We start from the raw sequence: 17,825 nt of genomic DNA on the forward strand, positions 1-17,825 counted from the left end.
GAATGTACCCGAAATTCATTACACCAGTGGAATTTTCAATCTTACGTGCATGTATCATATTATTCAGCTATTATACAGCTATTCTAGGGGTTTTATCTGGCCACACAATTGGTATTTACTGGGGGTTGCGAATAAAAAATCGGACTTCTTTAAACTATGGGGGAAAAAAATAATAACACAATGGCATCCTTGGGGGAGAACTGTTCTCCGACCACTGATCAAATGATACATGTATTATAAATACAGCTCAATATATGATCCACTAACATAACCAACAATTTGGACTTGATGAAAAGGCAACAACACAACTTTTTACAGTTTAATTCTTGCTGGTTGCCAGGGTGATACAAATGCTAACAGGGCTAGTAAAAGTGCTTTGTCAATTAACAAGCAGTAGGCTATGTTACAGAAAACATTTACAATGTTTACAGTGATGATAGGAAATAAACCATCAAAATATTAAATAATTAAAATGTAAATATACAAACAAGTGTTTTGACATTTACACAATCCTAACCCTTATAGTGGCAATTCTTTCTATTTATAGAGAAGCAATAGCTTTGTCGTATTTTCTTTTTACAACCGTAAGTAGAGTCAAGGGTCATCTGGGAGGAAAAATATACTTTTATAAAAACTAAAGTACAAAAAAAGCAGCAAAATGCCCTCAAACTGAGATCAAAGATATCCGACATGGGGACTTTGGTAAACAAATATATTGCTCAGCACAGGTATATGTACAGCATTTGCAGATTGCAGGTTTATAAATTCACAGACTACAGCAACACATATCATGAGACAGCTTCTTCTTATGATTTCAGCAGCCATACATTTATACATTGTGCATAGGCCCCAACATTAGCGCTGTTGAGCCACTGCATATGTATCTTAAGCTGCCAGCTGGGATACTTGAATTTGCCTCAAAAGAAAGGTACTCTAAATTGTACACAATCTCTGATATACCCTTTACGAGAGGTTAAATGCATATTTCCTCCATATCTTTCCATTCCTGTATTTTTAACAGCAGTATAGTGCCCACATTATATTTTTTGCTGGACAAAAGTTTCAAGTTTTATGATAATCCGTGCAGTGCACTCCATCACTCTCATTGCTACCTCTGAGGTGAATCTGTCGTTGGGAATCTGTGGGAAGGGCAGCAGGTCGGGATAGCGGGTTCTGAGACTGTCTACACCGTATCCCTCAAGTATTTGAACATCGTTGGTAAGCCCGGTTAAATTGGGGTTGTACTCCTCCACCTTCTGTGCCAGCGAGGTTGGTTTCACGTCTTTGTCTGACTTTCCTCTAACCGCATAGTCAGCCGCTATTAGTGCTAGCTTTGTAGCCAGGTAGCATTTGAAGCACACCCACTCATTGGCGTTCTTATGAAGGTCATTCCTGGCTGCGGAAAAGTTTGCCCTTGCTTGCCTCAGCCACCTGCGAGCTTCTACGGGGTTTCCGACCGACTTGAATGTTGGGGGCACAAAGAAGCGATTCGAATGTGAGGAACCTGCAAAGCTGGTGGGATAATGTTCTCTGAATTGTTGCCTCTCTGACTTATGGCTGCCTGCCTCCTGGTTCCATGAGGTGTAGAACCTTTGGAACGAGAACTTTTCGGACTGGAAGCGTGTAGACGAGGTAGAAAAGGGCCTCCGGGAGGTCCTTTCAGTGTTTTGCTGATCACTTAAAGATTGCTTCTCCATCCTGGTGATCTCGCTCTGTAAGTGCTTGAACACCTCGGTGGCAATGTCAAGATTCTCTGCGTTTTTGTCCGGATGCCACTTGAGATACAATCGTCTGATCATTTTCTTCCTTTCCGTCTCCGGAAGCTTCCAAGCTTGCTCTACTACTAAGGTCACTTCTTTCAGAATTTCAGGCAACGTGTGAATCTTGATCTTTTTAGGGGAATGCTTTTGCGCAGTGGGTCTCTGATTTTCCTTTCCAGGAAACAGAGGTGGCGTCATTCTGGGACTCGCTGAACGACTTGGGCTTGTTGGAGTTGATGGAGCACCGCTGTCTTTTACCTGAGAGCTGTCATCGTGTCTGGAGAATTTGTACAAGTCGAGGGAACTCACAACTTTGTATTCGCTATAGCCAATGTCAATCTGGAAACATTTTGAGCTATCATCTTCACCCTTTTCCACTTCTTGAACAATGATGGCATACGTGTATGTTGGCTGGTAGGACCCATAGATGTCTCCCCCCTCGGAGTCGACCAAGTACCCCACATATTCCCCTGGATAAAACACATTCATGGGGTCCATCAGGAGTATGTGATGTATCTCAGCTGGTATGGGTGTTCCAGGGAGGGGCAGCTCCAGTTTGGAGGGTTCTGTTGAATCATACTTTACACCAAGGTTATCCAACTTCTCTGTGATTCTATAAATGTCGTTGCAACCTAGCATGGCGATCAGATAAGAAGTGTCGGATATCAAATTGTCTGTGGCTGATTTCAGTGTCATGGCCAATGCTAAGAGAAAATTGATGTCCTTGCTGTCTGAGTGTTGGATATAGAGGTGGATGACAGATGTCCCGTATCTCTTCAGAAATGCGAGCGTTTCACTGCGGCTGTGTGGAATGGGGCTGCACCCTTTGACTCGTAATGTTGTTTGGAGTTTCTCAAAACACGAGACCTTCAGTCCCTCACAAAGTGCTTTACAGAGGCGTATGGCTTTTTCCTCATTCACAAGGAATGTATTGTCATTTTCATGTTTCATGATTCTGATGAGTCCCGTGATGAACTGCTCTGAGGACAGTAATAGCTGTAGGCGACCTTGGAGAGAACAGAGGGCTCCAAACTGGCACATTTTAGGAGAATCTTCGTCTAATTGCTCTTCAAGGATGCTACTTAGAAGTCTAGGCCTCAACTTCTGTGGGAGTAGCATGATCAGCTTTGTATGGAAAGAATGATCTTTGCCTAAATAACACTGGCTCATATCTACGAGCATCTGAACACCAACATTACCCTGGATTCTGCTCTTGTAGTGTGGAGCATCATCAAATACTAAACTATTTGATTTTGCTAGTCTGCCGTCATGGCTTGGCAGATAAAAAGTAATGTCTTTGAGACTGTCCAGGTCCTTGCGAATTTCCACTGGATCATTTTGGAGATTTTTGAACAGTCCAGAGACAGCCCTTTTCACAGTTCTCATTTCATTGGGATCAAGCTGCTTGCCCTCAGAATTTCTATGAATGCGGCACAATACTTCAACATACTGTTTGGTTGATACAATATCTTCTGTGCCCAGGAGCTTGAACAGCTGATGGAAGGTACCAAGCTCTAATGGTAGTTTGTATAAGTAGGGCTTGAAGTCAGATTCATTGTCCAGATTGATGACAACCTCTTCAGGTTTCAGTAGTTTCCAACCATCTTCAACCATAACAAACGACACCCCACGGAGCTGGTATCGGAAGTCTCGCTTGTCACCGCTTAGAAATTCATAGGTGGACCGTAAAACTTTGTTCCTTGTTTTCACCATGTCATCATCTGGATTGGAAATGTTGCAGATGTTCTTGCAGTTGCATATGACCTTGTCCAATGGTGGTTCCAAGTTCACATTTAACATGGTAAGCACTTGGTCAAGTTGTTCTTGTCCAGTGAGTGTGCTGCCATCCTGGTCCTTTATGCTTGATGGTGTGGCCTTTTCTGGTAGAATTGGACAAGATGTCCAGAGCAAATGGATAACATCCGTTTGTTTGAATTTGGGGTTCAATTGAGATCCACTGAATCGAATCAGAGGAAGCATGCCACTCATGTCTTGGTATTGTGAATGAAGAAAAATAAGTTCTGCAGGAGCTCTTTCAGAACACAAAAACTGAATCATCGACAACTCTTTGAGGAAAGAACCAGCAAATAGATCTGTCCTGTCGTTGAAAATGTGATTCAGGAGAGCATCGACAATGACTTGCACTTTCTCTTTGGTCCAATTTTCTGTTTGTGCTTTGATGCTGACTTCTTTTGCAAACTGGAGAACTTGTTGCTGAGAAACAACATGCTTGAGTCCTATGTTTCTGAGAAATGTGATCCATGATGTGACAAATGTTGTCCCACTTTTGGGCTTTGTTATTTGCTCAACCTTCTTGAAGAAGTCGTTAGGGATGAACGACTTGGTAGGGAGCATTACTTCAAACACGTCGATCGTCTTGTCATAAAATGTTTTGGTGGCCTTGAGTCTGTTTGTGTAGTCATAAATGAAAGCAAGTCCCTCCAGCTTATCATAAAGCTGGTCTTTGATTCCACATGATTCCTCCATTGCCATGAGTCTCTCCTTCAAATAAACAATGTGTTCGATTTTTGCCTCATATGAAAGACTTTCAAACTTCGGCAGGAGATGTTTGAGGTACACCTCCAAATCATCAATCGGGGTACATCCAAGGAAACTGTACAGCTCCTTCAATTGTGGATTGTCTGCAAGAAAGGCGCATGCTGTTGTGTGAGCCCATTTGTCCATGTCTGCGGTTGGTATGTTTTTTCCTAAAACATAGCAAGACCCATAGTTTGCGATGCTTATGTGTCTCCCACTGACTGATTTGAAACATGGAAGGAGTTTAAGGCTTTGTACATCCTCCGGTGTGAGGTTGGCCAGGTTGCAATTAAAATACAACAGAAGAGCCTCAAAGTCCTTGTCATTCAGGTTGGCCGGTTTGAATGCTGACGTCTGAATCATGTATTCTACAGCTTTTAGAATGCTTGGTGGGTTATCAATGCTTGCTGTGTGCTTTGCCAGAAAAGGCATCATTGGGTTCTCTTTGACACCGATTTTGTTCACTGCAAGCTGAATGCAGCCTCCTTTCATTAATGTATGAAAGGCTTTGTCATTTTGGCCATGTGGAAAGATGGCGATATTTATCAAACTCAGGGGCAACAGCACATCATGCTCTGGAATGACAAGTTTGTCTCTTGCCATGAATTTGATTCCAGGCAACAGTGCCCAGTCTTTGAGTATTTCAAGAACTGTGTCAAAACTAGGTTTGCTATCAGCCTGTTCCTCCTTAAGAGCAATGTTTTCGCTAATGAAGTGCCATGCACTTTTTAGCCAAGATTCACTTGCAAAGCCATCTCTCCACTTCACAGGGATCCGTGTGCGATACTCTCTTGGAAGTACAGAGCAGAGTAGGTCACACAAACTGCTGATATCAAAAGGCTTTGCCACACCTGCTTTCAACAAGAGGTCACTATACTTAATGTACAATGTGTTCATGAACATTTCTTTCCGTGATGAAATCAGCTCATGATGTGCTGTCAAGAACTTTGGTCTCTTGGAGTCAAACACCTGAAGCATGTTGTCCATGGTCAACAAAAGAGGCAATCCCTGGATTTGGATTCCATCCACCTCAATCTCTTTGAAGCAGTAGTCCACAAGAAGTTTTAAACTGTGGAAAAGCTTGTAGTTCGACTGCTGGAGTCGACATGGGAGTTTCCCAATTTGGCACGATGAGTCAGGCGATGTGAATGTGTGGAGAAAGTTCCGGACATCCTCTGGAGTCACATAACTCACTGGAATTCCTGCATCTTCCAAACAAAGGTAAAGATCTGAAGTCTCATCACAACTGTGGACCAGGTGAAAGCCAATGTCTAGGAGTAATGTCTTCAGTCGATACACATTTTCAGCCACAGATTTCCTTGTAGAGATGTTGTACTCTGTAGTTTTCATGTGGTGAAGCTCATCTTGGAGCAAGTTGTCAAAATAGGCTCTGGCTTTGTTTGCAATGGACATGTTTACCCATGAGATGTAAATCACTGAGTGCATATCAGAATTGTCCATATGTGGGGTTCTGACCACAGGAAGCAGACGTTTCAGGTCAGCATGAATGCAGTTGTAGAGTGCTTTGACCAAACAATACCAATCTGGCTGTATATCTATTCTGTTGACAGGAAAGAAGTACATAAATTTTCGCAATGTTTCTTTCACAACATGAATTGGTGTTGCTTGAATGACAGTCATGGTGGGGTCAGGACCTGCAAAGTATCTTCGCTTTAGCTGGACCAACAGTTCCACATAGGCAGGTGCAATCAGGGATGTCATCAGGTTGTAGTTCCAATCACTTCTTACTCCAACTCCATTGTCATCTCTCCATAGGTTTCTTCTTGCAGAATCTAACGCAAAATGGCCATTGACATGAAATGGTAATCCAGTCTCAAGTGAGAGCGGTAGAAAGCAGAAGGCTCTGTGGGGTTTTTTGTAGTTGTGGCTCACACATGCAGCTACACCTCCCCGAGGAAAAAGTGTTACGTCTTCATTTTTGTGGGCTGAGATGACACTTTTTGAGACTTTGTCCATGTTTGGGAACCCAGAGCGATTGCAGATCATCCATGTGGTCAAATTCCCTTCGGTGTCCTCTATATCCATTGTGTAGGTGATCTGTTGTACTGGAATAGCAGGAAGGGGCTTCTTTTTTGTCACACTGTCAACGACAGAGGCATGAAATTGTTTGCGTTTTAGGCGATCACCATCTGTTATTTTAGCTGCCACTGAATATAGCACTTTGAGGTCACCCGTTGAATTTTGGATTTCACAGATCGATATTTTTTCCATGTGGTTGAGAAACATCAGAAGCTCGGCACCGTCACTTTTTAGTTTGTCCAAAAGGTTTTGCACCATTCTGTCAGATGCAGGCACAGAGCTGATCTCAGATGACTTTGCCATCTCTTTTGAGCGTATGGGGAATCTGAACATTGTACTGCGTTCCAACTTAAAATGGTCTCCAAGGTAAAGACCAAGGACATCTGAAAATTGAGATCTGAAGTCAGAGTCCAAATCCCTGAACATTCTTCCAGGACTTGCAGATGTTGCTCCAGGTGCAAATTGTGCATGTGGATCAAAGATACAGAGAATATCATTGTTTGAGATGAAGGAGGGGCAGTCTGTGATGTGATAGACAGAGTTGAATCCTATTCCATATTGTCCAGTTTTACCTGGATTGGCCTCTTTTGTTCCTCTTCCAAGGTTCTGTATACCTCTGACATCATCCTCTGTGAAAGGTTGATTGTTGAATACACAGAGTGATGGGCCTTGCATTGGCACCCACTTGTCGTCAAAGATTCTGTCTGTTGGGTGGGTTCTTGGATCAAATATGAAGTAAATCTCAGTAGCTTTTGCATCATCTGCATTTTGCAAAAGTTCTTTGAGCATTTCCTTCTCTGATGGATAAGCATTGAGTATACTTTTGATCCTGGTTGTAAGCTTCTCTTTCTGTCCAAACTCACTCCCAAGTGCAGTGAAACAAACATTAGAGGCATACCTCTCCAACGCCTTGTGACGTTTGGGAACTGCTCCTAATTTCACAGCGACTTCTCTTGGAATATCTCCATGACAGTACTTTACAGTGGTGTCCCTGACTTTAATCCATGGACAGTCATTATAGCACAGGGATTTTGATGACTGTAGTGTCAGATTAGAGTCAGGTAGAAGAATCTGGCTGTAATTTGTTTGGCAGAATTCTTGGCTTTTGTCACGGATCCAACTCCAAATTCCTTCACTAATGATTCTGCGAGAGAGCTGAAAGTTTTCTTCACTGAGTGCCCTTCGCCCACACTCTTGCCTTACTAGTTCAAGGACGGCAGAGAAGTCCTCAACTGTGAAGTTGGAATGAACGCCAACATTTTCAAAGAGTTCACGACAGCTGTTCCTGTACTTGTTTGGAAGCTGATACAGATATGGAGCTGCATCAAAATTCAGAGAGAAGGCAACTTTGGAAGGATTCACATATGTGTTCTCTACCAGAATAGAGTTGAATGTTTTGAGATCCTCCACTATTTGCTCCTTTGCATTTTCCTCCTGTAGCATCTCCTCGTGCAGGTACTTGTAACAGGCATTGGTTATGTTTTCCTGATACAGAGTGACACCATCAAATGACTTTGATAGTTCTTTTAGTTGACTGACAACTAGTGTCACGGTGGGCTTCCTGATCAATCCAAGACAGTCTTTCACAGCCAATGAGATTGGGCCACAGCCTTTGAAAGATGGCGAGCTCTCATTAAGGATTGGCTTCATGAGACATACTGTGTCCTGATGTTCAGTAGTGAAGAGGTCTCTAGCACAGAACATAGTTGTTGAGGAGAAGTTATTCCCATGCCATGGTAGTGAAAAGCCTGCAGGTCTTGAAAGGAATGGTAGGAATGTTATGCCCTGAAGCTTTTCTGAAAGTTCAGCCGCTCTTGGGTCTTTCATCTTCATCTTCTCATCTATGAGACTCAGGAGAATACTGCTTCTGAAGCATGCAGCAACATGGTCATTTTCGTTCAGATCAGTCACAGACTCTGCACGTTCAATCAAGTCTTCCCATGAGAGATCATCCTTCACCATGCCCAGTTGCACTAGCTTAACCAAACACACTGGGTCCAGGTAGTCATTTGCAGTTCCTCCAGGAAACCTTCCATCACTTTTATTGTAAAGTTTAGCAACCCTTCCCTCTGGGTGGATGAGCCTTGAAGGCAAAACTAACTTTTCAGTGGCATCAGAGCACGGAATGCATGGAGTGACTTTCAGAATGGCTGCAAACTCATCCAGTTTTTCATTCAGTACATATTGCATTAGTGGATCTCTGAGCTCCTTTTCAATGTCTTGGATATTGGGGAAAAATACCTCAGGGAAGAACTGCTTCTCTGTGAGGGTGTTTTCCATCAACTTTCCTTTGCACCCAGCATCATCAAAACCCTCCTTCACCCAATCGGGCAATTCGACCGCACAGAGGTTTTGGGAGCCACTCATCTTGAGGTATTTGAAGAAGATCTTGAATGCAGCCGGTCCAATTTCTGGTCTGCAAAGTAAGGTGTCCTCAAGGAACCTGACGTTTTGAATTGACACCCAGTTCTTTCCATCTGAAAACATCCTTGCAAGATCACTCTCACCTCCTTTGGCGATTTCCTGGTAGACCCCCTGACTGACTAGTGTGAAGTCATCATGCACGAGACTTGGATCAGGCCACACTGCGTAGTAGTTGTAGTCAAGCAGGTCCCCACTTTCTGCCATCGAACGTAGCATACTGAGTGATGCTAAGTATGCCTGAACGATCACATGTCTCATGAACACAGCATTCCAATGGCCTTTGGTGTCTGTCTTCCAGATCTCTTTGCGGTTCGAAGTCACAGCAAAGCAACCATTGATGTGGACTGGTAGGCCAGTCTTGATCCTCAGGGGTAGGTAACAAAACACCTCCCCAACAGGGTTTGTGTGAATCTTGACTTTCCATTTCCGATTCTCCTCCTCGGAAAGTAGCACAGCCACCCCTCCACAAGGAACGAGTCCGAGCCTTTTCCCACTCTCTCCCAGGGAGAACTTGAGTGCTTCAGTTGAATCCATACATGAACAAATGAGCCAGTTGGTCACGTCCACTGCCTTTTGGGGCATTTCATCTGTGAGTCTTCTGGTTTGGATTCCTTTGGCAGCCATCTCAAAGTACTGGTTTGGATCTTCCTCAGAGCCTCTGAAGAGCGGGGACTGGAGATCTACAATGCGCTTGAACACATTGTGAAACTCCTCCACGATGATGCGTATGATGCACCCAGATTTGGGAACATCAGCAGGGACCCTGTTAGTGGCTGCTACCTTCTTCATCACCTTTGCAGCAGATTTCAAGATGCTCAGAGGTCCATATGAGGCTTTGCATGACCACACACTTTTGTTGATGCAGACCACATCTTGGGCCAAAGCAGGGTTTGGCTCTTCGTATTTCAGGTATTTCAATACCATTGTTCCAACATGCTGAGTGAACAAAATGAGACGGTGGCCGCAAATGCTGAACTCATCGACAAGTGAATAGATGTCTGTGGTGTTGTAGTACATGGTGCTGATTTCACTTCCTGAAGCTTCCTGCTCTGTCCTGAATGGGAGCCTAAAGAGTGTCCCATCGTATTTGTATGGAGATTCCTGCGCTAGTGGAAGTTGGCAGTTGAATACATTGATGAAAGGCTTGAATTGGTTTGGGAATTTTCTCAACCTTTTCTGTTGTTTACTCCAATTGATTTTGATCCCAGGATTTGACTTATCTGTGATGTGCTTGCTGATGTGGTTGATATTTGGATCAAACATGATCATGAATTCTCTGCTCATGATGATGGGGATATCAGTAATGTGATACACTGAATTGAACCCCAACCCAAACTTGCCCACTTTATCTGCTTCACACCTTTTCATTGAGCCACCCAACCTCGTTATGTTGAGGAAATCAGTGTCAGAGAACACAGAGTTGTTGAAGGACCACAACGAGGGCCCATGGCAAGCGATCATTCCCGGGTCCAGCAGGTTCTCTCGGATGTCAGTGTTCTTTCGCATGTCAATCAGGAAACTGCATTCTGTTGCATTTGCATCATCAGCATTCTGGAGAAGTTCTTTGAAAATGTCTGCTACAGACGGGTATTCCTCAAGTATGTTTTTTATTCGCACTGTAAGGGGTTCACGCTGACCTGATTGCTCAAAGCCGAGGTTCTCTGGATTGATCAACCTTGTGCTCAGACATGGTACTTTTAACCACTCTGCCGTCTTCATGGGAATGTCATCATGCACTAATATGATAGGCTCTGACGCATCTTCAAGTAAGTCATTCAAGTCATCCACTTTGATATCACAGTAGGTGCATTCATGAATGGGCTTCATGGCCAGTTTGCTTGGGTCCTTGTAACAAAGAATTGGCACATACATGTCGATGCTGACCGGTATCTGATTGCTGTACAGCCACCTCAAAATGTTAATTAAAAGCAAGAGATCATGTTTGCTTTCTCCTTTGGTCATCTCTTCTTGACACCTTTGTTGGACCGTGCGGATGACCTCAAACACATTGCTTGGCACAACCTCTTCAACTGAGCCACAGAACTTGAAGAGTTTGTGAAACTTTCTTATGGTCTTTGGTAATGAGTACAGGTAAGGCTGCAAATCCAGGTCAGGGATTGGCTTTAGGACTGTATGGCCAGGTGATGAGAAGGTTTTTCCTGTCCACACCCAATCAAAAGGCAATGATTTCATTGCTTCTCTCGCATCCTCCAGGTGAGCTTGCATGAAGCCATAGATCTCAAAAAGGATCTGTTGGAATTGATACCAATCCTCTGTTGTGAACGCTTGTGATTGATGCCAGTCATTCACAGCTTGTAGATGTTGTAGGACTTGGTCGACCTGAGGTTCTATGCATAGCTTAAGTGCTTTCTTCATACCTGCAGATGTGCGCTCCACATGTGCTACTGAAGAACCCACAAGAACTGCATGTGATATGTCACACATTTCAGATAGACGTCCAATATGACTTTTGTCTCCCATCCAAGCAAGAGATTTGGGGTAATTCAGTGGTCTTTCTTTGCAGACTGGAACCCATTTTAGCTTCAGCAATGTAGTCTGTGCTTCTGTAGACTTAACTAACTTAGTTTGTCTATTAAGTATTTGTAGAAGTGTTTGGGCTTTTTTCACAACAGAGTCCCACTCAGGTTCTTTGCCTCCCTGTAACTCCTCTATCTTCTTTGCCACTTGGACAACATCTTTTTCAGTAAGTTGTACTTCATTTTTCAGCCCCAGTTGTCTGAGTGAATGGAGGATATCAAGTGAAGTAGTGAAGGTACTTGTGGGAAACCTGTTTTTTTCCTCCATGTAGAACAGATTCTGTAGAATCTCTAAGTCAGGATCAAAGAGGTCTGTGGCAGAGATAGGTTTTCCCAGAGAAGACTGCATGAATTTTAGATTCGAGAGCCATCCAATCACAGAGGGGTTTTCATTTTTAAGAAAGGAAAGATGTTTAAGTGCCCAGAGCATGATTTTAGTAATTTCATCCTTGGAGTAGACTCCCTTCTCGATATCTTGAATAACAAGTCTGAAGAAATCACTTGTTTTCACTTGCTCTATTTTGGCCATCTTGACAAGGCGCATGGACGCCTCATCGTTGCAGTTCACAACATTTAGAGATAGCTTCACATCTGGTGGGTACTTGGCGGTGTGGTGTAAAGCCCTGGCTCCTCTCAGTGATGTAAATGTCGGGGTGCCTTTATCTGAGCAGGGCCCAACCTTCTCAAAAATGCTCAGTTCCATCAGCATGCACCTTTCCTTCTCAGTGACGTCAGCAAGCCCTGCCAGAAATTCTCTAAGCGCAACCTTTTCCTTGACTGAGAAGGAAGAAACTTGGTTTGCCACTCGCTTCATTGAAGATCTATCCATAATTTGAAGCAGGTAACTGGGTTTTGATGGATGGATGTAATTCTTTAGGAGGGGGTGTTGCAAGCAAGGGTCCATCTTTTTCACCACAACTGCCCCAAGCTTTTTCATGATTTCAAGAAGGCTTTCAGAATGCAGGGCCCCCTCCTCATCTGTGAGGATAATGGGGGATGGGATTTTCAGTCGCAGGAGCTCCACATTATCATTGCTTTCTTCCAGCGGCACATTGGGAATCAAAGGCATGTCTTCAAACATGCTAAGGTCCTCTGAAAAATGAATGTACAGATGCTTCCAAACCAGTTTAAGCCAAGAAAACGATGGATGCTTCTTCTCTGCGTTAGTCGGTTCCCAGTTAACCGCAAAGTCTCTGGTCGGCCAAGTTCTTGACAGGATCTCCTTAAGTAGTCGAGCCGATCTTTCAGGAGTCAGCACTGCTACCTGAGTGCAGGCCCTTCCTGTTAAAAAACAAAACAAATGGTTTTTTTTAATAATACAATCTCGCTCAGCAAGTTTTTATTAGTGCACACGAAAAACAAGTATTATCCACGTCCAATACCAATGCTGGTAGGCTTGTTGTTAATATAGTCACATTGGGGCTGTTAACACTACATCTATTTGGTGAAGTCCTATGTTAGAAGATTGCCTGGATGTTAGAGAAAACATGGGGTTAGCTTGGATGCTTTGACATTGAGAACAACACTGCTTTGACTCAAAGATTTATTGAATAGTTAGTGTACATTTTTGTTTTAATGCTAATGCTATTAAAGAACGTCAAATGAAAGCTTTAGATTTTTCCACCTGGAGCCTATTTTCCGATCATTTTGGGACCATTTTTTAAGATCTGTCTTAGCAACAACGCTGCAGGCGTATTACTCGAAAACTGCCTGCCTTGAAATCTCTATGTACGTCGTACATAAAAGTGCTTGCTTCTTGCTTTTGACCAGCTCAGATTATAATATATCATTATGTAAAGAATCCCTATAGAGAAATTAAAATTTTCTTTAACTTTTGCTTGATCCAAGTCTGTTTCTTATTGTGCCCAAACAAGTCTTGTTCAAGTAGTCTCACTCTGAAACCTTGTTGTTGCAGGGTATTTCCCTATTGTCAATACAATTTAAACACTCCTTCACCCAAATCTTTTAGAAAAAAACTAAACCATGCTTTCCGTAGTGCAACAACTCAATTCGCAAGACATGGTGGGACCCAATAACAAACAGACCATGATCAAGCAAAGGGTAAAGGAATAAATTTAATTTCTTTGTCGCGATCCGTTCCATAATGATAGAATATAATCTGTCAGTGGCAAAAACTATAGATTTTAGAGGATGAACATTGACAGGCACTATTGCCCCATAGGACGACATTGCTGCCCATTTTCGCAGATTAAGGTTGCAGCATTCTCGCTCAATACTCGACCAATCTTAAAAATGGTGGTCCTCATTAGTCCCTTCAACCAAAAATGATCAGAAAATAGGGTCCAGGTTTGAAAATCACAGGTTTTCCTTTACGTTTGAAAACAAACATGAAAACAGGACATTTAGACCAATAAAACCAATGCAGTTGTCTTGCTTCATTGAATTTGCAAATCAAAATGAGGTAAGAATGGTGAGTGACTTCATGTCAAACTACTGTTGGAAGAACAAGTTAACATTTAAGAATAGATTTTCATTGCTTCTCCAATCAGTTTTTTTGTTCATTATGTGATTGCCATTGTATCCATTTTTAAAACACTGCATTGGTTTTGGTTAGACACTTTACACCTTGGAATACCTACCAGTACACCCCCAAAGATATTGGGACACTGTAATTCAAATAACATTATTTTAGTATTTAGGCACTTTATTAATAATGATAATATAACTATAAATTAACAAGTTAAATTATCTGAATTAAGAATTGGTAATGATTTACATAGGCTATCAGTTAATATGTAGAGTATACTTACTATTAATGTTCCATCTTTATATTATTAAGTCAGTTTATGGCATAGCAAAAAGGTGTATGATTCCGACTCCTACACACTAGGTGCAGCTCAAAACCTCCAGATTGATGTTTTATTTCCGCATATTTTGTCCCTCTGGCATTATAGCCTCTTTGGCATTCTTACTGATGAGTGTGGGCCTGAATGGGCCCATGATTTTCCAGCTGAGATTGAAATGTGAGTCAAAGAGGGAGATCTACCGTGTGCCTGCATGTTCACCATCTCACACTGATTTACTCTCACAGAGAGATTTAACTGCAGGAGTGTGGAGCGTGGTTTTAAAAACAACATGTTCCAGAGGATTTATTCATTTTTTTGTTTGGTCTGACGTCCCTTTGGATCCACATTATCGAGGAGACTTATGTTATTATGAGAGAGATGTGATAAATTTAACATTACCTCTACTTTTGGCTGCGTTCTTCAGACTGTCCATTACTGAGGGACTAATGCTTGCCAAGATGAATCGGTTGTCCAGTCCTGGAAACAGAGCTCTGAAAATAAAGAACAAAAAACATACGCAATAATTATAATATATAAATTAAATAACCAAACATATAATGTTATGTTCCTAATATCCAAACAATATCATTCCTCAAACAATGCTATTCTCAAAATACAGTTTTAGTCCAGATGATCAGATGATATCAAGAACAGATAGGATCCATTTGTTTTGCTTGGCAATTTCGAGATTTTTGAGGCGATATATTTTCTTTTGATTAAAAATTCAGTCCGGTACTGAATATATTAACCATTAATGTATCCCTAAATGTAGACAATATTTTATTCAATTAATGTGACATTATTCATTGACAACATGTAATAACTTGTGTACCTGGGGTAGTCATCAGATGCAACATAAACTGCATCCTTTTCACTGATGGAGGAGGAAAACATCGCAAACGTCTCATCTTGTAGTGGAAGTAGCTCCAGCCCAATGAGGTCCCCGTAGCAACTGTCACTCAGCACAAACTCCAGAAGCAGTAGCTTCTCCTGGGCGGGGCCTTTGTGTTTTGACTTCCGGATCACCTGCCTCACCAAATGAGGGCTCACCTTCCTCACCTCGCTGGGCCGAGACATGTGTGTAGCCAAAACTGCATCGATGGCGGCGGGCACCGCGGCCACCTGCATTCCCGTGCTCTGGAGGTAGCTGATCACCGTGTCCGAGACGTTGTTTCCTGTGTCCAGCTCCGAGAAGACAGCCTCGTCCGCCCGGATCCAGCTCTGACTCAGGGAGTAGATGACCTGCTGCTGCAGCAGCTCCTGGAGCAAAGGCTGGAGGATGGGCTTCCAGCGGGCCTTGACTCGATGGGGATCCGGCCAGGCTAGGTACGTCTCTTTGGGGTCAAGGGGAAAGTCTTGGTCTTTCTTTATCTGGACCCTTCTGATGACTTCCATGATGAGCGTGAAGTAAGCCCTGGGAATGATGTTCACGATGAGCAGCTCGTTCCACAGGGCTGCCGGATCCCTCCACTGGTCCACCTCGCGCCACTTGATGCTCCGGCGGTTGTCCGTTAGGCCGAAGAAGCCACTGACGTGCACCGGCAGGCCGGTCCCGCTCTCCTCCCCGGGTGGCAGAGGGAGGAAGCAGAAGGCTCGTCCTTCAAAACCGGAGGAGGCCCCTTCCTCTTCCTTGATGGCGGTGAGGGGCAGTGCGATGCCGACGGCAGGGATGAACTTTAAGTCTTCTGCCAGAGAGTCCAGCTCCGTGGACATCCCTCGACCCCCGACCCCGTTACAGACCAGCCAGGTGGTCCTCTGGGTCTCCTTGACCATCTCGTCCTGCGTTTCAATGTTCAGCTGGTACGTGGCGCATGTGATGTTGGAGCTGGGCACCCCGTTGCTGTAGCAGTCTATGGCCTGGCTCAGCGTCTTCAGGGAGTTTGGCTTCTCCGACTTATCGTCCACATTCTCCATGGCGGTGACCTGAAAGAGCATTCGCTCCGTGCCGTCTGACTCGCGGATGTGCAGGGAGACCTTCTGAACACTCTTGAGGAAGAGCAGCACGGTGTCCGCGTCAGCTTTGAAGGACTCAAAGAGCTCCAGGATCTTCTCTTTGTTGTAGATGTTACTGCTGAGCTGCGAGGGTTTCATGCGAAGTGGGAAGCGGAACAGTGTTCCGGGAAAGCTACCGTCCTTGATGGCTTTCTCAGAGCTCCCAAATATTCCAAAGTAAGGCGCAAACTGGTCAGTGAGTTCAGTCACCTCTTTAATGTCTGTCTTTAAGTTCCAGCACTGGCCTGACTCATGCACTCCGAACAGGGTCTGGTGGGGGTCCAGCATGCCAATCTGTTCGCTACTGAAGATACTGGGAACATCTGAAAAGATTGAGAGAAGACATAAAACAATACCATAGTACCATGTCCTTCTGAATTATTGTCCATTAATCAAATTACTGTATTCATTAAAATGCAATAATCTTGAATGAATAGAGATAGGTATGACATTGATTCATCTTCAGTTGCTACAGGTTGATATAGTAAATTAACTCACAAGAAGGAATATGAATGAACATCTGATCACAAATATGCTCATTTACATGGCTGTACAACTCTCACCTGTAATATGGTAGACAGAATTGAAGCCAATTCCAAATCTGCCTACTTTCAATGGATCTTCTCTCTTCCTGCTTCTGGCAATCTCCTGAATTCCATTCCAATCTTCTCCCGTAAACACTGCATCGTTGTAAACATACAAAGCTGGGCCTGCAATCAATGGAAAAAGTTAAACATATACATTTTTAATAAGTGCATTTGTGATGATCAGTGTTGAGAGTTATAGTTACTCACTACTTGTTCCAAAAAGTAACGGAGTTAGTAACTGAATTACTCTATAATAAAAGTAACTAGTTACCAGGGAAAGTAATTATTTGCGTTACTGTAAAAAAAAAAAAGTAGCTTTGTAGATGCGTGTGTCGTTGTGAGATGCTTCATTAAATTAGAGTTGCTTACAACGGATGTCGACAAAGTCTTTGCTCCTGGACATAATGTTCACTTTACATGCACGTTCTTGCCTTTGACCTCAATGAATTTGAAGTAGTGCTTATATCTCCACCTTGAAAATGCCTAGTAAAGTTAGATTACCCCGTTACTGAAAAAATAACGGTGTTACCTAACGCCATTATTTTAAACGCCGTTATTACAAACACTGGTGATGATATGACACAGACAGCCTACCTTGATATTGAGCCATATCAGGTGACCACAGTGATTCCACTCCATACTCTGTCTCATCAAACATAAACTTGACCTCTGTTGCTCCAGCATCCTCTGCATTCTGAATCAATTCCTTAGGAATTCAAAGAACAAACAGTTCATACCATGCTTTCAGTTGCAGGAATGCCTATGGTGAACAATTATATTTGTTAACAAACCAGTGTATGCAAGATGTGAACGAATAGACCTTTGCTCTAGGGAAATGAATTCCAATCACAACAGCTGGTTCACACTGCAACACCATGTGCTTGTTAATTTAAGTTTTCAATTGACTTAATGTTTAGCAAAAAACAGCAATATACAAATTAGTTAATCTACATAATTTCCCAAACGATTGACTCAAACATGATTGTATTTAGTGCTTTATACTCACTTTAAGAATCTGTCCACCTTCTGGGTACCTTCGTAGGATGTCTTTCAAGAACTCCACCAGTGGGGGTGTGGTCTGGCCAAACCTCCCTGTAGAGAGAGCAAGCTTAGCAGGTTAGGCATCGCTCTGCAGCAGGT

The 17,825-nt window shown here is 43.0% G+C and overlaps 1 protein-coding gene across 3 annotated transcripts in view; it reads right to left on the reverse strand.

The window, feature by feature from the left end:
• The window catches only part of sacs (sacsin molecular chaperone), a 22,926-nt gene continuing 5,101 nt past the window's right edge, over positions 1-17,825 (reverse strand). The window contains exons 4-10 of one of the 3 annotated variants that reach the window (XM_084466317.1): positions 17,692-17,777; positions 17,280-17,391; positions 16,662-16,808; positions 14,939-16,421; positions 14,506-14,597; positions 13,900-13,926; positions 1-12,580 (exon numbers count right to left, since the gene is read on the reverse strand). In XM_084466317.1, coding sequence (XP_084322443.1) covers positions 1,038-12,580; positions 13,900-13,926; positions 14,506-14,597; positions 14,939-16,421; positions 16,662-16,808; positions 17,280-17,391; positions 17,692-17,777 — 13,490 coding nt within the window. In that variant the 3' untranslated portion in view covers positions 1-1,037. The remainder of the gene's footprint in view (positions 12,581-13,899; positions 13,927-14,505; positions 14,598-14,938; positions 16,422-16,661; positions 16,809-17,279; positions 17,392-17,691; positions 17,778-17,825) is intronic. The other 2 variants (XM_084466318.1, XM_084466319.1) reach the window with 2 other exon arrangements.

This window comes from Micromesistius poutassou (genome assembly GCF_964030765.1).
Source record: "Micromesistius poutassou genome assembly, chromosome: 4".
NCBI lineage: Eukaryota > Metazoa > Chordata > Actinopteri > Gadiformes > Gadidae > Micromesistius > Micromesistius poutassou.